The 25,926-nt window shown below is 38.4% G+C and overlaps 2 protein-coding genes and 1 long non-coding RNA gene across 4 annotated transcripts in view; 1 reads left to right on the top strand and 2 right to left on the bottom strand.

Annotated features, from left to right (window-relative positions):
* tnca (tenascin Ca) overlaps positions 1-9,478 on the bottom strand; it is a 52,295-nt gene extending 42,817 nt beyond the window's left edge. Inside the window, exons 1-2 of one of the 2 annotated variants that reach the window (XM_044174206.1) lie at positions 9,323-9,478; positions 8,591-8,898 (exon numbers count right to left, since the gene is read on the bottom strand). The gene's annotated coding sequence lies outside the window, so the exon portion shown is untranslated. The remainder of the gene's footprint in view (positions 1-8,590; positions 8,899-9,322) is intronic. The other variant, XM_044174207.1, reaches the window with a different exon arrangement.
* LOC122865583 lies at positions 1,625-4,699 on the top strand. The gene is made up of 2 exons (XM_044174216.1): positions 1,625-2,471; positions 2,996-4,699. Exons 1-2 carry the CDS (start codon positions 2,007-2,009, stop codon positions 3,197-3,199), a joined length of 669 nt encoding a protein of 222 aa, XP_044030151.1. The 5' UTR covers positions 1,625-2,006; the 3' UTR covers positions 3,200-4,699.
* A 46-nt stretch (positions 9,479-9,524) lies between the features above and the next one.
* LOC122865584 lies at positions 9,525-25,318 on the bottom strand. Its single transcript, XR_006375499.1, has 3 exons — positions 24,883-25,318; positions 10,065-10,139; positions 9,525-9,578 (listed from the first exon to the last, which is right to left on the bottom strand). It is a non-coding gene; the product is annotated as an uncharacterized LOC122865584 (long non-coding RNA).
* Positions 25,319-25,926: the final 608 nt, after the last annotated feature.

The following is a 25,926-nucleotide window of genomic DNA, read 5'->3' as shown; positions in this document are numbered from 1 at the left end:
GTATCTTTCAAAGTGACAGTCTTTTTAGCTACGCTAGCAGCCTGGAAATAGAAATGGCAATGTTGGTTGGTCCAGACTGAAATATCTCAATAAAACTATTGGATGGATTGCCGTAACATTTGTTATACACATTCATTTTAGCGACCCCTTAACTTTTCAACAATAATGATTAGGGCTGCAACTAACCATTATTTTCATTTGTGATTAATCTGCTGATTTTTTTTTTTTTTTTAAATAATCATCAACCAAGCGAAGGTTTGGTCTATAAAATGTCAGGAAATTGTGAAAAAAGTCCACCCTAGTTTCTCAGTCTTGATTTTTCGGACCAACACTTCAAAACTTGTGTGATATTCAATGTACAATGATAGAAAACCGAGAAAAGTAGGAAATCTTCAAAAATGACAAATGATTAATCAGTGATCAAAATAGTTCTCTAATAGCTCTAATAATGATGAAAGAATTATGTGAAATTAATTAAGTTGATTTAATTATTATTAATTAAGATTATTTTCTTATTAATGCATTTGGGGATTTTTTTTTTTATTCTTGGGGATGGCTCGATCGGTCAGTCACTTTGGTCCAGACTGAAATATCTCAACAACTATTGGATGGATTGCCATGAAATTTGGTTCAGACATTCATGTTCCCCTCAGGATGAATTGTAATAACTTTGGTGAGCCTCTTCATCTAGCGCCACCAACAGGTAAACATTTGATTTTGTCCAATACTTTGCTTTAAGACCAAATACCTGCAAAACGGTTTACCTTCACAAAGATAGATCCTGAAAATGATTAACTTTATACCTGCTAAAAGTCAGCATGTTAGCATTGCCGTTGTGAGCATGTTAGCATTTAGCTCTAACACCACTGTGCCTTAGTACAGATTAATAGAGCTGCTAGCATGGCTATAGACTTCAGTCTTGTTAGCACAAAATTCATTCATTTACTTTAACTGTACCTCCTCTGTGGCTCACCAAGGAAACACTGTCCGGAGATACAGAAAGAAGGAATTTCGCACTAAAATGAACGTAATTTTGGAAGATACCCACACAATTTGTCTAACTGAGACTGCTAAGGCAAATTTTTTACACTGAACAAGGTCTGTGGACTTTATCCCCCATCTTTTACATTGGAATCACGTTAGGAAGGAATCTCTTCACAGCAGTATTGACAGGAGGAAGGGTTAACCAATAACTCTTTCAATGTACATATGGGCAAGTGATTTTGTATCATTAAAAAGACTTGAAAAAATTTGAACCTATCCTTTAAAGTATCAAAATCCTTGATGTTCCAATTTATGCGTTTCTCAGGCCGAAATCAAGCCTTGTTGCTTGGAGAGAAATGCAGTCAACCACGCACAGTGAACATGCCAGATTGTGGGAAACACCAAATCACCCAGTCTTCATGCTGCACACGAGTGAAGTTCTTCCAAATATGAAGTCAGATATTTAGTGGTTTAAAGTCCTTCTGCACTTCAGAACTCTGTGCAGGGAAAAAAAAGCAACTAGAGGCCACCTAGTGATGAACTGCACTGAAACCTAACATTCATCAGGAGATGCAAGAAATTTTAATCCTCTTCAAAACTGTCAGAATCATGAAATGTCATGCTTACCACAACCCAGAAGCCCAACATGTGTGGTGATGTTAATTTTCTGTTTGACAAACCTCTTGTTAAACTGTTCTCTGGTCTACTTCAGTCATGTTTTACCCCTCGACCCAAAACAAACTGAAGCCAACAAACATGTAATACACTAAAGGAGCCCACTATTCAGCAACGTCCATTTCAAGTCTTTTGTTTCCATTATTCCACTATTTTACTTGCTGGGTATTGCCAGGAAAATGCTAGACAGTTTTAATGCAGTCTGAGTTTTAGTTCAGATTTTAGCAGCATGTATTTGATTAAAGGGCTTCTGCTTCCTGCTTTCTTACAGTGCAGAGGCTTTGCTGCTTGCTCTCACCTCTGCTTGCATTCTTTTGCTGATATTCTTGTTTTTTCTGCTAGAAATTATGAGCAGTGGCCCCTGGATACTTATAAATCATTGGAACTATGTGGCAATGACACCACTTTACCATGGACTCAAAGCAGTGGACAAGAGCAACACACAGCTAATTAGCACCAATAAGACTACCGAGAAACAGGAGGGCTGTGTAACGGGTAATAAATCTACAAGTAGTAGTCCTCCCTGGAACTCTCTTGGTGCAAAGCCTAAGAGTAAATCATTTCCCTGGGAAATGGGAGGACGAGTAACAGGCAGAGCCCAGTGCCCTGAGATTTGTGATGCGACTGGCTGGCTTGCATTATCATCCAGGCAGAACGCCACGACACAGCCGTGGACAGCTGCGAAAGGGAGAGTTAGCAACAAACCTCCCCAACAACCAAGTGTGCACCTGCAGAACAAATTTGCTCCACTGTTGCAGGACTCTGGATCTCTGTCTGATGACCTGGATAACCTCTCATCTTCACACAGCAGGGTAAGGACTAAGAATAATTCAGAAAGTAAAAGGCTACAGGGAAAGCTAACGACTAGGGCTTCAAACTCTGATTGTGAGTGATTTCGCTGTAAAAGATGCAAGAAGCATGTACAGTAAGAACACCAAAATACTCTTGCCCAAGGATATGGTCTCTGACTTGACAGAAAGAATCCTGCATATCGTGGCTGCACACCCAAATGTGGAAATGTGAAACAACAGTCTGAAGTGCTTAGACAGGACTTTATTGATCTGTTGAATACAGTCAGCTCTCTAAATGATGAGGTGTTTATCAGTGGCCCTGTACCACCAGTCAGAAGAGGAGTTGAGAGATTGTGCAGATTGTTGGCACTGAACACATGGCTCTCAGCTGGATGCACCATCCATTCAGTGCATTTTATTGACAATTTCAACTTCTTCTGGTACTACAGACATCTTTTTAAGGCAGATGTACTCTCTCAGGAGTAAAACTGTTCATCTCTAACCTATTTTACTTCCTGCGTCACCCATCTGTTCCCTCTGCCAAGGACAAGATACAAGAGGAATCAAAACAAGAGGACATAACACAGGGTGGCAGAAACCTTGAAGGAGAGCTACCCCAGCCCCCGCCTGAAGAGAGCTTTAATCATCGGAGCCGAGAGGAAGAGTCTCCACCCCCCTCACCAACAACCACCCGTGAGGATTCACCCTTTCTCCTTCCTCCCTCCTCTTGGAGTTCACTGACCAGATGAAAGAGCTGGTCACTGCTGGAACAAAACTTACCCCCTGTCCCTTCCCTCGCTCTACTCCCATTTTCTCTCCCCTAAACCCTCCTCGGCACCCACTTCCACCATTGGCTTTAAGTCCTCCGCCAGTTTTGACACATTTGTCACAGTTACAGCACCCAGCCCCCCATGACAGCCTCAGAATCATCCTGTCTCCCCAGCCTGATAAAAGTACAGCACATCCAGTTGCTAGTGTACAAAATGCAACAGGCTTACTGATATCTGCTGTCCAGGCTACAAGGCTAATGGCACTCATGACGCACGGACAAGCCGGGGCCCTGTGTGCTGGCAGCTTTCTCAGTTCCTGTCTTGATAGGTAATAGAAAAAGAATGGAGGATCATCTAAGAAACAGGAAGCACTCAACTGGTTCTGCAAATTTATCAAATTTAGCATTCATTCCTCATCAGCCACAGCCTGTCGCAAAAAATGTGGCAGATAATGCTTTTAACACACTGAATTTAGCATTATTCAACTACAGGCCTTTGGCAGGAAAAACGTTTTTAATCAATTTAATCAATTTCATGTTTTTAACTGAAACTTGGTTAGACCATGATAACAGTGCAGCTGTGTAGTCTACCCCTCACAACTTCAGTTTTATGAACGAAGCTAGCGTGCATATGAAAGGAGGTGGAGTTTAGCCATTTTGTTTAATGATTCCCTCCAATGCAAGATGTCTTGTGGAAATTTTGCTTCTTCTGAATATATGGCTCTTCAGTTGAATTCCTCTACTTGATCTATATTTCTAAATATCTACAGGCCACCTAAATACTGTGCAAACTTTTTTGATGACTTTACTGAACTGCTGTCTATAATCTGTATTGACTTTGACTGTGAAGTCATTATTGGTGATTTTAACATCCATGTTGACAACCTCCAGGACAGAGGGACTAAAGAACTGTGTTGTGTTCTTGATAACTATGGACTGACTCAGCATGTGACGGAGCCCACTCACAACAAGGGGCACATTCTGGACTTAATCATCTCCAAGGGTCTGAACATTTCTAGGGTTGTGGTGGCTGATGTCGCTCTCTCTGGTCATTCATGCGTTTTCTTGAGGGTGCAGAATTTTCTTCAATTAAACAAAAGATAAAACTGAAGTCATTGTTTTTGGAGCCAAGGAGGAACGATTAAAAGTCAGCACTCAGCTTCAATCAGTAATGTTAAAAACCACAAACTGAGCCAGACATCTTGGTGTAGTCATGGACTCAGACCTGAATTTCAACATCCACATTAAAACAATTACAAAGTCAGCCTACTACCACCTTAAGAGTATATCCAGAATTAAAGGACTTATGTCTCAGCAGGATTTGGAAAAACTTGTCCATGCATTTACCTTCAGTAGACTACTGTAACAGTGTCTTTACAGGTCTCTCTCTCTAAAAAATAAAATCAATCAGACAGCTGCAGCTGATTCACAACGCTGCTGCTCGCGTCCTCACTAAGACCAAGAAAGTGGATCACATCACTCCAGTTCTGAGGTCTTTCCACTGGCTTCCTGTCTGTCAAAGAACTGATTTCAAAATACTACTGTTGGTCTATAAAGCACTGAATGGTTTTAGGGCCAAAGTACATTTTTGATCTTCTGCTACGTTATGAACCATCCAGACCTCTCAGGTCGTCTGGGACTGGACTGCCTTCTGTCCCCAGAGTCAAAACTAAACACGGAGAAGAGGCGTTCAGTTTATATGCACCACATATCTGGATCAAACTCCCAGAAAACTGCAGGTCTGCTGCAACTCTCAGTTCTTTTAAATCAAGCCTGAAGACTTTTATTTGCCGCTGCTTTTTATTAAATCGAATAATGATGAATTTCTTACTGTAAACTAACTTTAACTCTCCTGTTTTATCTTGTTTTTCTTTTCTATTTAACTCTTTAGATGTCTTTTTATATTGCTCTATGTAGCTTTTGTGTTTTATATAAAGCACTTTGAATTGCCTTGTTGTTGAAATGTGCTATACAAATAAACTTGCCTTGCCTAAAGAGTCAGTTCATCCAAATGACACAAAGAATATTACATAAAGAATGTTTTAAACTAACCCCTAGTGGTATCAAGCCATGCAAATATGTTCATTTCAGTTATATGTGTTGAGCTTTTGAGCTATTCGTCTGAGATTTCTGTCTCCAACCCAATATTATGGAGGTTAATGGAATTTCTTTTGTGGTACTGAAAGCAGTGGAAAATTTGATTAGAAAAACTCTTTACAGAAACAATGTCCCAGTTACTCTGGATAATCCACAGCCCTCACTGTGAACAGTTTCTACTGAAGAAGTAGTCCATAAGAGGTTAGGGTTTAATATGTTTTTTGTAAAATGGATGCACTGACCCTTTACAATGCTAAAACAGGAGAGCAAACAGAGCAGGGCAATCACTATGCTGTGACAGTAACTAATTTATGGTTGAATAAAACTAGAGCTAAACGATTAGTTGATTAATTGATTTAAAGAAAAACAATCAACAACTATGTTTATTATCGATTATTCATTTGTGTAATATTTCAAGCAAAAATGGTGCTACACATTCTCATGTTCCAGCTTCTCAAATGGCAGGATTTCCTGCTTCTCTTTGTCTCTGTATTGTTTTCTACCATCAATTGGTCATTTTGATGCAATTCACTACATTAGAGACGGGACAATATGATTAAACATGTAACAAATTAAGTATATTTATGTTTGATGCATAAATAAACTCTGTTTTTATAAATGTTTTAAGTACTTTGAACACACAGTTCTTAAAATTAAATCTAAAGGAGGATGGTCCAAATGGGGCAATAGCTGTTCAATATGATTGAAGACTTTCCATGTGCATCAGGTCAGTAAGGGGGTCCTATTTCTTCTAGAAGAGACATTTCTGATGACAAAGTGGAGAAGAGCCACTCATAAAAATGTCCCCCCTCATCATCAGCCCCAGCCTCAACCGCCCAAACCAACCAAAACAATCTGCTGTTACCATGACAACCGTACTGTTGCCTTTTGATGTGGCTGACTGTGGGAGGTGGAACACTTCCGTAGAGGTTACTCATAGACCATTTTCACATGGCACAGACTCTACGGACACAGTCATCCTGCAGACAATTTGAACTTTAGGGAGATTCTGCTGTAAACTTATTGTGTTTTATAGACAATCAGCAACAAGCTGCTGAAGTTGCAGCTGCTATCATGGTGAAAGTGACTTCTTTGGTATTTTTTGCACAATATTTAACTTTACAAGTAGTGACTAATTAGATAAAGTTAAATAATTAACTGATCAACAAGAAAATTCAGCCTCTCAACATGAGGATTTGCTGCTTTTCACCATTTTACATCTTTGTAAATTGAATATCTCGGTGTTCTGAACTGTTGGACGGACAAAACAAGCAATCTGAGGATGTCACCTTGGGCTCTAAACAATTGTCATGGGCATGTTTCCCTATTTTGCTAACATCTTATTAGTTAAAAATAAATTAATAAACAAGAATAAGTCTACAGCAGCGCTTTTGAGCTAAATACTAACGTCAGAATGCTAACATGCTCACAGTGACAATGCTAACATGCTGATGTTTAGCAGGTATAATGTTTACCATGTTCACCATCTTAGTTCAGCGTGCTAGCATTCAAACAAACGTAAAGACAGCTAAGGCTGAGGCAATAGTTGTTGAGACATTTCACTCAGAACCACAAATGTCAACCTGCTGGTGGCGCTAGAGACAGGGGTCACCAATCTCATTAGGATTCATCCTCTGTTGAACATGAATGTCTGTACAAAACTTCATGGCAATCCATAAAATAGTTTATTATTCAGTATTTCAGTCTGGGTCAAAGACATCGACTAACCGAGCAATCCCAAGAATTTTTTTTTAAATCACCAAATTTATTATTAAGAAAATAATCTTTATTTGGAGACCTAAAATCAACTTAATTGATTTCACATAGAAAAATAATATGTAACTTTTTTGATAGTTGATTAATCATTAGTCATTTTTCAGCCCATAAAATAGCTGGTTTCAGCCTCTAAAATATGAAGATTTTCCTGCTTCTCTGTTTTATATCATTGTACATTGAATATCACACAAGTTTTTGAAGTTTTGGTCAGACAAATCAAGACATATGAAGATGTGACCTTGGACTCCATCCCAGTTTCTTAAACATTTTATAGACCAAACCATTGATTGGTCAATGATTAATTGAGAAAATAATCAGCAGATAAATTGTTAGTTGCAGCACTAATCATTATTGTTCTTTTAAAAAGCCCACTATTGACAAGTTCTTTTGTACAATTGCAACCACACTCCGTCCCATACTAAGAGAAAGGTACACTGGTAGAATATTGTTTCTACTACTGCATTAAAAAAAGTCTACAACTCTACAAATTGTCATTCTGTGACAAACTGCTGTTTGCTTATTTGAATATTAAAAATGTTTATGAGGCTGGTCCCCTGAGGATATTTGAGATTTGACCCTTATAGTTTGCACTCTGACATACTTTCTGGGTCGTATTTACATTTTTGTTTGCCTCAAACTGCCATCCATCTCCAGGCGACTCCTGTCTCTAAAACCATGGTGAGGAAAACACAAACATCTCAAACAGTTAGAGCGATAGGGGGAAAAGCTCAGTGAGGCAGAGCCTGAACTGTGGATGTCGTCGGTCTAAACCAGATGTGCTAACAGCTCAGCCGGCTGCTGTTTTCAACAACTCCTAAACAATAAAAAAGGTTACATTACAGCTGTGGGCTACTTTCCCCTGTTGTCTTTTAATGCTGATAACTATAAAACATCAAGTGTTGTAAAAGATTCCCTTCTATTCCATATTTGTTTTCCTACTCCCTAAAAATGAAGGATATTTTAAATCATTATGCTGGACATATAATAATAATAATAATAATGGATACTAGTGGTTTAGCTAGTTTTTCTTTCCAAACATGGTCATTGTTCACAACATGGTAACTGACTTAGATCATAAAGTGTATAGTGTATATGAAATAATAAGCATTGCAACTACAGAGCCAAGATATTCAAAATCCACTTTGAAGGCAGCACTTTAAAATACTCTGACGTGTATTTTCATCAAAACTGGATATCAGTTGTCCTGAATCAATATCGCAGTAGAGACCAGAAAAAAATCCAATCACTCCGAGGCAAACTGTAGTGTGCAATGAATACTTCACTAAAATACTACAAATACAGTAGACAGGGGGAAAAAAGCAGGGATATCTATACACTTAATTTGTAAATATACTTCTATGCTATTTTGACACAGCAGTGACCAAATGTATTCTCACAGATTAATGACATTAATATGTCTGCTGAGTAAGACAAAGGATAATGGTAAATAATAATTTTGTCCATTTAGACAAAACAGAGTAAAACAAGTCACACTTACAGTAAAAGATGTTTGTCCACTTTAACTCAGATTCAACTGTAGCAGATGAAATTAAGTCCACAAGAAGAATCTTCCATCAACAAGCCAAAAGCATACACAGTTAAATCCAAGAGCATCACACATGATTTAGTATCACAACAGGAGACATTTTATCCATAAATGGAGTACTCGTTCTTTTAAAAGCAAAAAGATATAAAAGTAAACAATGAATTTATCTTGAGCAGAACAAATTTGTAATGTTTGTTGGTGTTGTCGGTGGCCAACAGTAGCTGATATGTGCATGGGTCGTCTGCTTCCCTGCACAAAGTCTGTAAAATAAAAGGAGCCAAAATCAATACCGGTAATAAGCCATCAAGTGAACAAAAGAGGTCAGTGCTTCCAGACAGCGAGGGATTAGAGCTGGCATGCTTGTCTGGGTACAGCGGTCTGAACACTGCCGTCCTAAACTTGGAGGAACGTTTAACTACCAAACATCTCTACTTTTATTGTATGTGCTGTATACTCCATTGTCTCCATGAGTTTACTGAGATTACTTTTAAAAGATAGCTGATTTATTTCATTTGTTTTGTTTTTTTAAATAGGTTTTTGCACTTGTCAAGTACACACACGAAAGCTTAAGTCCCACCCTGTTTCATGGCTCATTCTTTTGCATATAGGGATATTTGATGCAGAAGAGCATTTAAAATGTATTATAGTAAGTCTAAAATGCTTCACATAAAAACGAGGACTTACCTGGGAATCACAGGCAGGCAAACTCAGTATCCTCTTTTAAAAGGCCCAGTGTGTAGGATTTAGTGGCATCTAGCGGTGAAATTGCAGTTTGCAACGATTTGAATACCGCTCGCCTCACCCTCCCCTTCCAAGTGCGTAGGAGAAACTACGGTGGCCACGCCCTCTCTAGAGCCAGTGTTTGGTTTGTCCGATCTGGGCTACTGTAGAAACATGGCGGTGCAACTTGGCGACCTCCGTGGAAGGGGACCCGCTCCCTCTGTAGATAAAAATGGCTTATTGTAAAAGTTAATGAAAACACGATTCTTATTTTCAGGTGATTAAACACTAATGAAAACAATAATATATATATGCAATGACATTGAATGACTAGAGTTAAAAGGTCAGCCAGTAAGGTTTTAGTTTAAAAAAAAAAAGAAGAGAAAATGGTGACCTCCTAAGAAAAGATGTTTTTACAACACCAGATGACCTTTGGGTTAACTTACAACCCGCATAACATTCAACGTTGAAATATACGTCTGAAGTCCTGTCAACTCTGTCGTAAATATTCTGTGTTCAAGTTGTTAGCAGATCAGAGGTAAAGTTGACATGGATCCCCTGTTGGGGTCTTTGATCTGTTTCCTTAGGAGGTTGTCCTGAAGGAATTCTTATAAAACTAATCGTTGGCCCACTGATTTATGTTGGTGACAAACAAAAAGCTTTGGGAAATCCTCTATGCTTGTTTTCCAGTGCACACAACACTTACGTAATTTCCAGGACCAAAATGAGAATTTCCCTCTTTCACTGTAAATGTTGGATGTTATTCCACCTCAGGGGTTATCTGGAGACAAGGAGGTGACGAGTAAATCAGGACTTGTTCACCAGTTTTCCTCTTTCTCTTGGAATCAGAGGATGTTAAATGTTACCTCTGAGTATCATCAGTTGACTTCATGTTCCTAAAAGGAACTCTTGGACAATTTTCAACCTTATTTCCATGCATTAGTCATGAGGCTGATGTGTCTACACTATAATACCCACCATATTTCCCAATGATTTCTCTATCACTGCAGCGAATACTGGAGAGGCCTAGAATGGCTCAGCAGCTCAGTCAGCGATCAGAGTTTAGTCATATTTTAACAGCCAATATCACTTCCCTGTAAATATGCAGAGGATATTAGTGCTCATAGTCATTTATCAAGGCAATATTATGATGGTTCCAGCTTCTCAAATGACAGGATTTGCTGCTTTTCTCTGTTTAACATTGTAAATTGTTAACATTGTTGTAAATTTATGTTATTTTAAGACTAAGCTCTATTATGCATTATTTTTTTTTTAACATTGGAAAGACAGCATGCATGTTGATCCATTAGTATTGTCTAACTTCAGCAGTGAGTCCAAGAAAACAGACCTGCATATAATGTTGCTGCCAAGCGCTTCAAGGTTTCCCCCCTTTCAGAGCGAAATCATGGAAAAGCCTAAACTACTGGTTGTGTTGGGCCTGTTATCATTTGCGTGACGTTGTTATCTTTTGTCAATGCCCCTTTCCTCAAAGGCTGATGTTTCCATTTTCTTTAAATAATTGGTTTCCAGGGAAACCTCTGACAGAGCACCAGTACAAATGTTTTTAAAGCTAGCTGACAAGAGTCCCCCTACTTTGCATTTTTGGCTAATCAGTAATCTTTTAGTCTAACAATAATAGTGCTGCATGTTTTGAATGAGATTAACAATATTGTACCAAATGATGCTGAGCTCTCTGTGCTGTTCAAATAAGTCATCCATGGCTGGAAGCCATCAGTACCAGAGTTTATTCTCAAAGATTTCTTATCCCACATGTAGGACTCAGTCACTGGCATTGTATTGCAGATGTGTATTTTGGAAATGAACGACTGTAATTTATAACTTTAGGTGCAACACCAGACTTTTTCCTTTCAGAGGCAATAAACTAGAGCAAACAAAGCTAAATGTTATGTTCACACTAAAAGCGACAAAGCTACAAAACGGCAAAGTGTGTCCAGCTACATTGTCGCAGAGTCGCCATTGAAGTGTTACTCAAGCGCTCGTTGACGTAGTTTTTCTTCCATTTTTTAGATTGAACAGAACAGGGATTGTGGGGAGAGAGAAGGGGACCAGGAAAGGGTGAAACACATGTTTGGTTGATGCTTTTTCACGTCATTGAAGTGCTGAAAAAAGTTGAGATGAGCTCAGCTACTGATTTGGAGCGCATCACGCCCATCGCACAGGGACAAGGGTTTGTAGCTTCATGTCACCGGCTTCCATTGAAAATGACTTGTAGCCTGTTTTTTTGTCACCAGTAGTCTGCAAAACAACAAGTTTTAAAAAGGAAACCAAGGCCAAAATCAGCCTCATGATAATAACAATTTGATGAATCATGCAGTTGTGCGATTAGATCATCACTAAAGGATGCTGAGACACAACAGTTTAGGTCAAACGTCAGACAACTCTGATGGATTGCTGAATAGTTTGTTTATTTCAGGACTTTGTACATAAAGTAAAAAAGATGGTACTACTCTTTATAAAAAGGTTTTTAAGTTGTAACTAATGGACTTATTAATGGTTAATAAATTATTAATGCTTTATAGCTCAGTTATAAGGCATTAATTAGAACAACTTTTTAGCCAGGTTGTGAAAATTCCCTTTCACTGGTGTTTATCCTGTCAATTAATAACAATTTCTTCAACATTGTTATAAATGTTGGTAAACCATTACTAAATACTCAAGTGTTTTCCACTTTCCAATGAAGCCATTGAGTTTGCAGTAATAAATGTTAAAAAGCTGTCAATAAATCTTCCTGATGAATTAAAGAGCTAAACAAACAAAGCAAATATCATGCGGGGGAAATATAAACATCAGCCGAAGGGATTTTTCACAACCTGGCAATCAAAAAGTTGTCCTCATTAATGACAGAAAACTGATCTATAAAGCATTTATTGATATTAAGGCCATTTGTAGGCCTTATTTGAAAGTGGATGGAGCTAAATACGCAGGATATAACTGATTGAATAATTTATTATAAGCATCTTCAGAAATACACTGCAGTCGAAACAGTGTGCTAGAGTTAGTAGATATATTCCAGTAGGTGACTGCTTGTAACTAATGTTTACCGGCTGTTTGTACAACATTATGATCTCCACTTTCTGGAATGTTTAAAATCTTAACATCACTGCCAGAGGTTATAACAGACTCTTACAGAAGAAATTAAATCGTATATATGTACTAATTTGTACTGTTTTTGTACTGTACCGCAAGACCTGGACAGAAGGCTTTCTAGCCCAGTGTGGACATTTATCAGGCTACCAATATCTCTCTCTGTGTCTGGATGTCCTGTGGCAACCTCATTAACTGTGTAATGGATATAAAAGCTCAAACTATAAACATTCTCCCCTTTTGTCCACGAGTCTTTCCAAAAAGAACAAGGCCCCAGGAGGCCCTGGAAGAGCTCAGATTCTGTCAGGAAGTTGTTGAACAAGGCTACTTGATCCAACAACACCAATAAAACACACTCCGGCCCAAGAGTCTCATTTATTTTAGTGGAAGACTGCTATTTTGGAGATAACAATATAGTGGATTGAGGAATATGTGAATTAATTAATTCAGGATGATTCAGTGAATCGCTTACTATCCAACTGGTGCACTTAAATAAAATGTAAATTATATTTATATTCCTCCATTATTTGATTCCAGCACATTCTAACACTATTGATCAGAGGCTCATTTGATTCAGCATAGCAGTTACCACATTAGTTGGCTGCTAACAGAGCGGAAAGAGGAAACAAGGACATAGTGTGGTTCACTCGAGCTTGGGCAGATGAGTCACAAGGACTGAATCAAACTACACTGGCACGCTTTAAAAAACCCAACCAGTAATGTGGAATTGTTGACCTGTTCCAGTCAATGGTAAATCTCTGGCCAATAAAAAACGCTATGTAAAAGTTTTAACAAACCTATGCATACTGCTAGCTTGGTTACAGACCTTTGAATCGCCACCAACATTTCCGATTTGTTTAGTTTCTGCTGGCTGGATAAACAGTCAACCAATCACGACCAGAATTAAGAACGGGGACGTCATCTTTCTACATAGCTAGTTAGCTACCTAGCTGGTTAGCTCTTTAGCTAAACCCACGAAAAACAGCAACAGAAAAATGTTGAGACGTGTGGCTGAGATCGACACTGCTGTAGAAGTTGTTGTAAATACATGATATAACAAATGTATTTTATCAATGTGAAAAAAAATTAAGTTAACTTGTCAACTGTCAATGACAACAACAGGATGGATTCGCCACTCGCTACAGGCTGGTTGGGGCAAAAATAAAACAAAATACCCCAACAAGAAATATGCTAACACGAACACAATGTCAGGCTGAATGAATGAACTCATATGGCAATTTAGACTGATTATCAGACTAGCACAGCAAAAGAGATTGTTTGTACTATCCACACCTTTAGATTCAGAGCTATGCCTTCATTAATGACAATGTTGTTTGAGTATGATGCTACGAGCTTGGCACACCTGTTTTTGGGCAGTTTCTCACATTCTTCTTTGCAGGACCTCTCAAGCTCCATCAGGTTGGATGGGGAGTGTCGGTGCACAGCCATCTTCAGATCTCTCCAGAGATGTTCAATCGGGTTCAAGTCTGGGCTCTGGCTGGGCCACTCAGGGACATTCACAGAGTTGTCCCGTAGCCACTCCTTCGTTATCTTGGCTGTGTGCTTAGGGTCGTTGTCCTGTGGGAAGATGAACTGTCGCCCCAGTCTGAGGATGGTATTGGCCAGGTGATGAGCGGTGCCTGGTTTCCTCCAGACATGACGCTTGCCATTCAGGCCAAAGAGTTCTTCATCTTTGTTTCATCAGACCAGAGAATTTTGTTTCTCATGGTCTGAGAGTCCTTCAGGTGCCTTTTGGCAAACTCCAGGCGAGCTGTCATGTGCCTTTTACTGAGGAGTGGCTTCCGTCTGGCCACTCTACCATACAGGCCTGATTGGTGGAGTTCTGCAGAGATGGTTGTTCTTCTGGAAGGTTCTCCTCTCTCCACAGAGAAACGCTGGAGCTCTGTCAGAGTGACCATCGGGTTCTTGGTCACCTCCCTGACTAAGGCCCTTCTCCCCTGATCGCTTAGTTTGGCCGGGCAGCCATCTCTAGGAAGAGTCCTGGTGGTTCCAAACTTCTTCCATTTACAGATGATGGAGGCCACTGTGCTCATTGGGACCTTCAATGCTGCAGAAATTTTTCTGTACCCTTCCCCAGATCTGTGCCTCGATACAATCCTGTTTCAGAAGTCTACAGACAATTCCTTGGACTCGATGGCTTTGTTTGTGCTCTGACATGCACTGTTAACTGTGGGATCTTATATAGACAGGTGTGTGCCTTTCCAAATCATGTCCAATCAACTGAATTTACCACTGGTGGACTCCAATCAAGTTGTAGAAACATCTCAAGTATGATCAGTGGAAATAGGATGCACCTGAGCTCAGTTTTGAGTGTCATGGCAAAGGCTGTGAATCCTTATGTACATGTGATTTTTTTCGTTTTTTATTTTTAATAAATTTGCAGAGATTTCAACTTCTTTCACATTGTCTTTATGGAGTATTGTTTGTAGAATTTGTAGTAAAATAATGAATTTAATACATTTTGGAATAAGACTGTAACATAACAAAATGTGAAAAAAGTGAAGCGCTGTGAATACTTTCCGGATGCACTGTATGCAGTATTAAGTATCCAAAGTCAAGTTTAACAAGCAAATCCATTTTAAAGGTTATATTTTACAGCAAGAGCGAGACAAAAAGATTGAGTATTTAGTGAATGAGCTCACTGCTGTCCAGGTGGAGGATGAATCAGTTGCAGATGAGTTACCCGCAGGTCGTGCAAACGCCACGGCCTCAACGGTGGAGCCACTGACATCAGACTGTCTGTGAAACACCAGCAGGCCCCTCATTATTCAGCCTTTATACTTTACATTTGATGAGTAATAGTTATTTGATTAACTGAAGGTCTTGGATATTGTGGAGAAAAATGTGAATAGTTATATGTCTTACCAAGGTTCATAATTACACCTCTTACACAAAAACATAAATTCAGTGTTTTCAACATAAGACATTATTAACTACCCTATACTGTAGCACAGACCCCTGGCACGATATAGTGGTTCATTCTGTGCAGAGTGCAAGAGATGTGTGTCTGTATCCTGTCTTTTTAATTATATATTGACAAGACCCCTGGGAGTGACCTAATTTCGTTGCTAACCAGCATTTACTCAGCCAATGTGGGACATGGTAATAAACAAGAACATGATACAATACTGCATAAAGAATACATAAACCTTTCTCAGACTGGAGTGGCTTATCAGCATCAAGTGTTCTTGATATTCTGCTGATAGTCATTAGTAGCCCACTCCACAAAGAACAGCCATCTTCTTTGATGATGAACACAGAGGAACAGTGGTGGAAGAAGTACTCAGATACTTTTACTTAAGTAAAAGTAGAAATACCACAGTGTAAAAATACTCTGTTAAGTACCAAAAGTACAAGTTGTGATGAGCTGGCAAAGGTGGGGCTTATTTCCACTACTTTATATTAGGGCTGTGCGATATGACCAAAATCTCATATCCTGATATAGGTAATTTCATATCCAGATAAAGATACATATCATGATATAAAGGCCTATTTCTTATTACATTTTGAATTATATACTCTACAAATAAACTCGACTGTACTTTTGTGGCTCTCATCCGTAGACTCACTCTGTACTGTTTGACATGATTCTTTTGTAGGTGGTAAAAGAGGTTAGTGGTGTTTGAGTCTGTTGTGGGAACCGGTCTGCAGCATAATTTGCAAAGTACGGTTTTCTGGTCTGTGTCAGACTTTTCATGCCCAAACCACGTCCATGCGACAGAAGTAGCCCCTCTTTTAGGTACGAGCTCCTCGTTTTGTCTTGGCTGGTCGGAGTCCTTCTCCTGTTCGGAATTACCCTGTTCTGTGTCACATTCACTCTCCTCCATGTTTATTTGTGTTGCCTTCATGCAAATTTCCTGCCCGCGACTGTGCGTAAGAACGCAAAGCATCGTCGAAATAACAAAAAATATTGCTGGAAGCATGTGATTTGCCACACAACGAAATAAATGATAGAGCATAATATGAAACGATAAGACATTTTTCTATCGTCACACAATATATATCGCACAGCCCTATTATATGCTGCTGGGTATCTTTCTCTATAATAATACATAATAATTTATTAGTTGATTATATTTTGTCTTAATAATATAAATCTGCAAAGTAGTAAGTGAAGCTGTCAAATAAAGGTAGTAGAGTAAAAAGTATATTTCCCTCTGAAAAGCAGAGTAGAAGTATTAAGTAGCATAAACTGGAAATACTCATGTACAGTACAAGTACCACAAAATTGTACTTAAGTACAGTACAGAGGAAAGAGCGACTGGGTATCAGCTTCAGGAGTTGTATAATTCACACAAACTGATAATCTCCTACAATGAGAGGTGATGCTGGCAGGAGGAAGCCAGGGTGAGCTGCCTTCTTTTGAGGCCACAATGGTGGGCAGTAGCAGGTTAGATTCAGTAAACTCTTTAAGAGAGTGTAAACATTCCTGAGGATAAAAATGATCTAATGTGCAACAGCTTGTGTAAGCATTCTGAAATGTGTAGGCTCGTGAAAATCACTCGAGTGCTATGAAATAGCATGGAAATAAATAGTAGTAGGTTTATGAAAAGTTCTTATGATGTTGATGATGAGGACGTCTGTGGGTGCAAAGCAGTTATGGAAGGGCTGAAGAGAGGTGGCATGACGGCTTGGTCATTAAGATCTGATACCAACTACCTTTGGACCAGAAAAGTACTACCACTTTTGGGAAATTTTCATTGCCAGGTTGAGTGTTCATGATCGCTTCCTTTGCGTCTTCTCTTAAGAGTTACAGGTTTATGGTTAGCACAGAGGAGAACCGCACTGTAATCATTTGTGTGTGGATGCTTTACCTTATCGACCAGTAAAATGACACTTTTGGCATTTTCATGACAAACGTATATGTTGTATAAAAGGTTTAAAACACTTTGACTCTGTTACTGCAATTAATAAAAGTCTATTTTCTATAGGGCTGCAACTGACGATTATTTTCATTATCAATTAATTATTTTCCTCAAATAATCGATCAATCATTTAGTCAGTAAAATGAAATTTAAAAATGTCCAATTCAGTTTCCCAAAGATCCATTTTCACGTCTTTAAATTTCCACTCCAAAACCCAAAGATGTTCAGTTTAAAATGACTAACCAATTATGAAAATAGATTAATTTTCTGTCTATTGACTTATAATTAATTTACTGATCGTTTCAGCTCAAATTTTCTTACCATATAATTGTTAAGAGGACCAGTATTGCAATTTATGTTATCAACAAATCATGAATATTAATTGATTTTTAGACACACACAAATAGCACAACAGCCGAGGCTTTTTCATTGTTTTAAATCATGCTACAAAACTCTAGCCACAGCCACTCATTTGGCTGAAACCCAAGCAGTAAAACAGCATCCAGCACACGGAAATGGAAACTGTGGCTCCTGTAAAATTCATGGGATCACCATGTTGGTACACATGAATTGTTTGCAGCTTGATCTCCTACCCCGAACTCCTAACATATTACCATTTGACTAAGCTGTGTATTTGTTGACTCTACCTGAATCTAGTACTGTAGTTGTCTGATTTCTCTTGACACATTAATGTCCAGTGGGCTACACAATCATGTCAGGCTGTTTTCAGTTGACTGCAGTGCTTCCTGGCAACTACAGAGTGTCCTGTGCTTTAAAGCCAATGTGACTGTGAAAAGTATGAAGATTAAATAAACAGAGGAACCGCAGGTGTTCCTTCTAATCCCCTTTGACTAAATGCCAACAAACATTGTAGACCAGGCATGTCATCACGATCGCCATTATGAGAATACGTCTTCATCTCAGAGGGACATGGGTAGCATACATCAGCCATGACAGTACAAGTAAATGTTTGGATTACAGAGGATACTTAATACTGTCAACGGGAAAGGACTGCTTTTTAAAGTGCATCAGTGCTTGCCACTAGTAGTTTGAGAAAACAAGACTAAGAGTCTACAGCCATGCTATCTGCTCTGTGAGCCTGTACTTAAGCAAAGCGGTCCTTTGAGCTAAGTGCTCACATCAGCATGCTACCATGCTCACAATGACAATGCTAACATGCTGATGTTAGGCAGGTATAATGTTCACCGTCTTAGTTTGGCGTGATAGCATGCTAGCATTTGCCAATTAGTACTAAACAAAGTACAGCTGAGCGATGTCTTTAGTTTTGCAAGTATTTAGATATAAACCAAAGTATTGGACACGTTAAAATGTTGACCTGATAGGCACTAGAAGAAAAGTCAGGGGATCACCAAAGTTTTTACAATTCATCCTGAGGGGAATATGAATGTGTGTACCAAATTTAATGGCAATCCATCCAATAGTTGTTGAGACATTTCCCTCAAAAGCACAAATGTCAACTTGATGGTGGCGCTAGAGGAAATGTCAAGGAATCACAAACGTCATTAGGAGTCATCCTCTTAGGACCATGAACTTCTGTACCAAATTTATTGCCAATCCATCTTGTAGGTGTTGAGATATTTCACTGGATAGGTGAAAGCTTTGACCTGTTGGTGGCGCCAGAGGAAAAGTCAGCAGATCACCAAAGTCATTAGGATTCTTCCTCTAGGCACCATTGATATCTGTACAAAAATTCATGGAAATCCATTGAATATTTGTTGAGATATTTTAGTCTGGACCAAAGTGGTGGACCAACCAACCAACCGACACTGCCATGGCAGTCTCTGGTAAATCACTTTTAACAACATACTCATCACCCACGTTCCTCACCTAAAAAACCTGGCACTGTTCCTTCCGGCAGACTACCTCATTTTAAATGAATGCACTTCATTAACTTTACCAGCCACAATCTTTCAAACAGCCACATATCCCGGAAATTAGCTGCGTGTTCCAGCTTCTTGTCTGGTTAAAGTCTTTAAAAATGGTGACATCATCAGACATCAGCTGTTGCTGCTGTATATATGACTGTGAGTAGGGTAACTCCATTCCTGTCAGACCTGAATCTCTGGGAAGGCAAAGAGGGTGAAAAAAAGTACAGGAAAAGACTGGCGACCCAAATCTTGCCTGCTTTTTATCATAAAAGGGAAACGTCAAGAGTGCTTCCACATAAAATCAACAAGCTCTGGCCACCGAAGCCACAAGAAATGACACAGAATGGCAACTGTGCCCGGAGCCACGTGGAATTAAAATCCCACAGTGCAACCGAACCTTTTCATGACACACTTTGTGAAATTGATTTCACAAAGTGTGTCTGTATTTTGGGGAAATGATTTCTTGGCATACAAAATAAATTTTGTGCCACCAAATGAAACTAAATGGAAAAAGTGTTTTCAATTTCACCCATAATTTCAGTAAAAATCGTATTATGTGGATGAAAAGTAGGAGTTGTAAGATTTAATGTTCCACAAACGTCCTTCTATGCCTCAACGGACCAATAAAAATGAAAGCTCTCCCTCTGTAGAGCTTAGTTTTAATTGTGGGTATAACTAATGTCTGAGTACTAGGTGATGAGTAATTTACCAAGATCAAAACCTACCTTAAAAGCAAAATTATATTCACTCATTTGGATACCCTGTGTCTACTTATTAGTATAGTTATTCATAATTACAACTCTTGAATTCATTTCAGTTTATCCCAAAGTAATTTTGATGTCTTTGTTGAGCAGTGTTTGATTAACTAATATTTTGTGATATTAGATTAAACCATTAAATCATTAGTACCATTTGGGAATAATGTAAAATTCAATGGCATGTGAGAGGATTATGATCAGATTTTAAATCGCTGCGAATGAACCCGATTTATGCTGAACAATTATTCGATCAGTTCAAGTCAGTAACATCTATGGACAAGCCCTATTCATGAGTAACAGCTGACCTTTACCCTCTGCAGAGATAAAAAGATGCAAAACGTAAGTAAATATCTACACACAAAGTTTAATACCTCAGACTGGATCATGCTCAAAATGCCTGTAACCCCACATGGGGTTAAAGCTGCAATATGTTCCATGAAACCAAACAACACATTCATTACTCTGGGTGTTTAGTCTGAGGGATGCCGCTGGCATCAGTGCTTAATGTCTGACTTAAAGGGAGCAATCCAAAAGCAGTGAGGTGTTCAGGCTTTTTAATATGCCGTCGTCATTCTCAATGTCTGGCTTATGTACATATTATTACTGCTTTGTCATTTTTAGTTTGTTTCATTCTTGCCAAATCCAAAACAGAGCATGGTGACGTCCACCTCAACTGTTCTGTGTCAATTCAGTCAGTCATGTTTCAGTAGGGGTGCAACTAACGATTATTTTCATTATCTATTAATCTGTTGATCATTTTCTCGATTAATCGATTAGTTGTTCGGTCCAGAAAATGGTGAAAAATGTTGACCCAAAACCGAAGGTAATTCTCTCAAATGTCTTGTTTTGTCCACAAGCCAAAGATATTCGGTTTCCTGTCATAGAGGACTAGAGAAACCAGGAAATATTCACATTTGAGAAGCTGAAATCAGAGAATTTGGACATTTCTTCTTAAAAATGACTCAAAACGAGTAATCGATTATCTGTGAATTCGATAGCTGACAACTAATCGATTAATCGACTAATCATTGCAGCTCTATATGTCAGTCAGATGCAGACAACCTATTGTAGGAATAGCCATTTTCCAGATATAGCTGACCATGGGTATTTCACACCAACTGTGAGTCTAAAGAACATCAAACGGCTGCTTTCTTTACCGAAAAAGCAACAGTCCTTGTCTGCCAAAGTCAGGTCACTGCTGCTAAGTATTGTTATTAAACCAGTTTTCACTGACTCCCCCTCATAAATCAGCATACAAATCCAGGTGCACAACTACCACGGTGAACAGCGACCAGGGTGTGAACCCAAAAACACGTATTTTACATTGTATTCACGTAGTTACTACACTACTAGTGAATTTAATTATTAAAAGTGGCAATCTCAAAAATTTTCATTTGAATAAGTGTCTGTTAAGTCACTATCACCAAATGAGTTAACATAATAGTGATTGAGCTTATTGCCCACTGGAAAGTATTGCAATATTTATATATTTGCAGCAGGGTTGGAAATCAACCTACCGGCCACAGCGGTGGATGAATGAAAGTAGCATACGACCGATGTGTGATATTCCACAACGCAGATTGAATCAAGAGTCTGCTTGTTTCACTCAGACACGAGGAGACACAGAAAAACAATGTGGCGTTTCATCCATGGATGTATTATAAGAATTGTATACGCCGGCGGCGCTCAGCCTTGCTTCAAAATTTTTGCAGTGGCCAATCGCGGCATTGCAATGAAAAATTCCCCTGCAGCCCCAAAAGCATTTTACCCAGAGGCCACCAAGAGACGTCTGTAAAACTGTTGACAGGACACCTCAAACTCAAAACAAGGTCAATTATGACTTATTATATTAAATTATGATTTTTTGATCCATGGAGGTTTTATATTTGTAAAACTTTCCTCAGGCTGAAAAAAGTGATTTAAAAATCTGTGACATCATCACAATGTAAAGTCTATGGGCCGAGCGGGAACTCGCGGGTGGAGCCAGCAGGAGAAAGAATACTTTGCATATTCAGTGGGCTGCATAAGCTGAAAGTAAACCCAGAAGCTAGAAAACCTTTTTGGCATATGCAAATGAATCCCTAACAATCCATGAAATGTCAAGTTAAAAGGTTTTAACAAAGTTTTGTTTACAATCAGTGTTACTTACCAAAACGCAGTGTGTGTATCCTTGAGGTCAAACACAAACATTTCCTTCCTCGAAAAGTATTTTAAATCCAGCATTGTTTACATCCATGAAATTAGGTTGTCTGAGTCAGTGTCTTCGTTTAAATCTCGTCTCAAAACACATTTTTATCTGAAAGCATATCCTGATTTTACGTGAACTGGCTGTTTATTTTACTGTTTATTTTATTGCTTTTCTGTATTTCATGTGTTTTATTTCTTTATATTTCGTCATTCACTGTGTTATTTTATTTTTCTTGTTGTGAAGCACTTTGTACTTTGTTTTGATAAGTGCTCTATAAATAAAGTTTTATTATTATTATTATTATTACTAGCTAGCAATCTTCTTCTTCCCTGCCTCTGCAGGCACACTGCAGCGTTTCTTGGCGTGCTACACCCACCTGTTGATCGGTGGAATAGTGCGACACCATTGGTTGACTGTGTATCGCGTCACTGGTTTGCACGCGTGTGCATGTGTCCACTCATAGAAAAACAGCTCCATAGCGCTACTAGAGGTCTAAAACTCAACAGGGAACCTTTAATACTGTTAATTAAGTCTGTGTTCATAGAGGTGTTCTTTAATGTTTATTTAATTATTACAGACTTAAAAAGGTAACCTGTGGAGTTTTAGTAGTGTTATTGAGCAATCTTACCTGTGGGTCCCTGTTTTGTTTGTTCTAGAGATGCAATGCACCAGTAAAGGTAGGAAGAAGAAGGCTGCTGGCTTGTGAACACGATGAACAATAATAAACAATGCTGGAGTTTATATACTTAAAAAATAAATAAATAAAAATCAACTTGGAAATGTTTTATGAGGAAGGAAATGCATTTGCTGGAGCTCAAGGATACACACAATGTGTTTTAGTGAGAAACACTGAATGTAAACAGAAACTTTGCTTGTTTACAAGAAAACTCCACAGGGCACCTTTAACCCAATTCAGTTACTCTCAAATTTAAGAAACCTTTCAAACCATATCTTTTAAAAAGGTCATTATTTTTAAAGAAGCCCTTGTGACATCAACTTGAGTCTTGTCTCCATCATGTCCAAACATTTTTTTGTGTATTACTGGAGCGCACATACAGTACTGTTACTGTCTGTTTCTGTAGTTTCACCTGACAGGAAAGGAAAGCAGAAGGACAAGTGGAATTATTTAGTCAAAAGTTAATTAATTTTCCATCTGTTCTCCTGTGAGCAGTCACCCCCCAAGAAGCACACAAGGACAACTTATATCACAGGTTCACAGGAGTACTGAGGAGGAATTGTCTGTGCTCTTGTTACTTGTCCCAGCTCCACAGGTGCAATAACCCCATCGTATCTACTTCTTCTTTCCACCATTTGTGTATCAATGCAGGTGTCAACTTTACCGTACTACTAAGCCAAAAAAGAGAAATACACGTATGGTCCAAATGCTCCAAAAAGTACAGTATGTCTAAGTGATTTATCTACAATGAGCTGTGCAGCAACCGACTGAGCCAAACAACAGTCAGCTTCCTCCAACAGGGAGGACAACACTGGAATATCTCTGTGGAGATTCATTTAGCAACAGAGGAGCTGAAACAGATAGACGTGTGCAGGAGTGTGTCATCTATTCCTTTCAGCTGTAGCCCACTTTAGTGTTGGAAAGAGAATGCAAATGTTTATCCCATGCCTGCTCCACTGTCAAAACCCACAGACATCATTAATTTCAGCACAACAAGCCCTCCAAATTAAACAACTAAATATGTTGCTTGTCCATGCCCTCCAGGATGACAGTGTTTTCTGGGACACTGCTATGGTTAAGGCACATATAATATATTATATCATGCGATTATTATTATTATTATTAGTGCATTAATGTAAAAGCAGGATTTTACTGTTGAAGTTGGTTGAGGTGGAGTTAAGTGTTAACTATTTTGTAAAGGGCTGACACTACTGATTATTTTTATTATGGATTAATCTGCTGATTATTTTCCAATTGCATCGATTGATTGTTTGGTTTGTCAAAAACAGTCCAAACATCAAAATGATTAAAAAATAAATTGAAATTATTTAAATTATTTAAAAAGGAAAAGCAACAAATCCTCACATTTGAGAATCTGGAACCACGATATAATTGACATGATAAATGACTGAAATGATTATAGAAATAGCTGCCAGTTAAATTTCTATCAATTGAGTAATTGACTTAACAGACTAACTGATTCACCTGTATTTGTATATACAGGTGAGTAAGTGTTGGGTAGTTTAATTTATAACAAAACATCATATTTTAAAAGCTCTCCATATGTTTTGCGTCCAAAACGCTAAATTCATAAAGTTACTAGTAACTAAAGCTGTCAAATAATAGTAGAAGAGTAGTTGAAGTAGAAAGTAGCATGGAAAGAAAAGACTTAAGTAAAGTACAAGTACCTCAAATTTTAAGTACAGTACTTGAGTAAATGTACTTAACTTTAGTTACATACCACCGCTAACCAGCAGCCTCATGCTAGCACACATATATATATATATACATATATATATATACACATATATATACATATATATATACACATATATACATATATATATACACATATATACATATATATATACACATACATATACATATATATATACACACATACATATACATATATATATACACACATACATATACATATATATATACACACATACATATACATATATATATATATATATATATATATAATGCTAGCATAACAAGCGCTTAAAATCCACTCACAACATCCATGTTGGCAAAAGCAGAGAATATTTAGCTTGGTGAAGTGGAGCAGTGGTCTCTCCGCGAAGAACAAACCCTCGAGGAGACGATCCGAGCCACAACAGGGGCAGGAAAACTCTGCCATCCGCATTAAAGTGCGCGTTTGCGGCGGTTTGCGGGCGCAGCTAGCTTAACTAATGCTAACGGAAGCTAACTATGCTAATGGCCGACCTTCTAGAGTCACAGAGCGCCGAGACTATGGCGGTTGTTTCGCCTTCACAGCCTTCGTGCTTCAGGGATGTTGAACTGTTGGCCGCTAGCTGAGCTGTCTTGTGAAATAATACATGAAATGTAGCGGCAGGTACACACTCTTCAGGTGAGTATAACGGCCAGCAACAGGTGGGACTCGAGGCTGACGTAAACCGCGCCATTGAGAGAGGGTGCGTTCGATTCATGTTCCAGTTGTCTGACCATTTTACAAACTTTAATTGTCTTTCATTGAATTCAGTAATAATAAAAGTGTGAGTTAATAGCATCATCTTGGCTTAAAACTGATTTTTACCATTACATTTACTTAGATGTTTGCTGTAACAATTTATTATTTTCTGTACCTATTTTATTTTTCATTTCCAGTGGTGGAAGAAGTAGTCTAGTAGATATTTTACTTAAGTAAAGGTGACAGTATCCCAATATAAAAATTCTTCATTACAAGGTAGAAACTGCATTCAAAATCCTACTTAAGTAAAAGTGTAAATGTATCATCAGTTAAATGTACTATAAGGTTTCATGTACTTGTTTTGCAGAAAAAATATTAATAATGTTGCATTAATGTGTAAGATAGATAAATAAATAGTCTTTACTGCCCTATGCAATACATACAGTGGACATATGATCATAAATTCAAATATACTGTACATTTATACTTACATGTACTGTACACACACCTGATGTACACGCGTGTATAGTATTCAGCAGGTTGAGCAGCATTTTAATGTTGTAGCAGGACGTAGAGCTGTTTTATACACTGTTTAATCTACAACAATCCCTTGTATTTTATAAGCTGAT

The sequence above is a fragment of the Siniperca chuatsi genome, linkage group LG18 (genome assembly GCF_020085105.1).
Source record: "Siniperca chuatsi isolate FFG_IHB_CAS linkage group LG18, ASM2008510v1, whole genome shotgun sequence".
Classification (NCBI taxonomy): Eukaryota; Metazoa; Chordata; class Actinopteri; order Centrarchiformes; family Sinipercidae; genus Siniperca; species Siniperca chuatsi.
The sequence above is the reverse complement of the archived record's forward strand: the minus strand, read 5'-3'. Positions and strand labels throughout refer to the sequence as shown.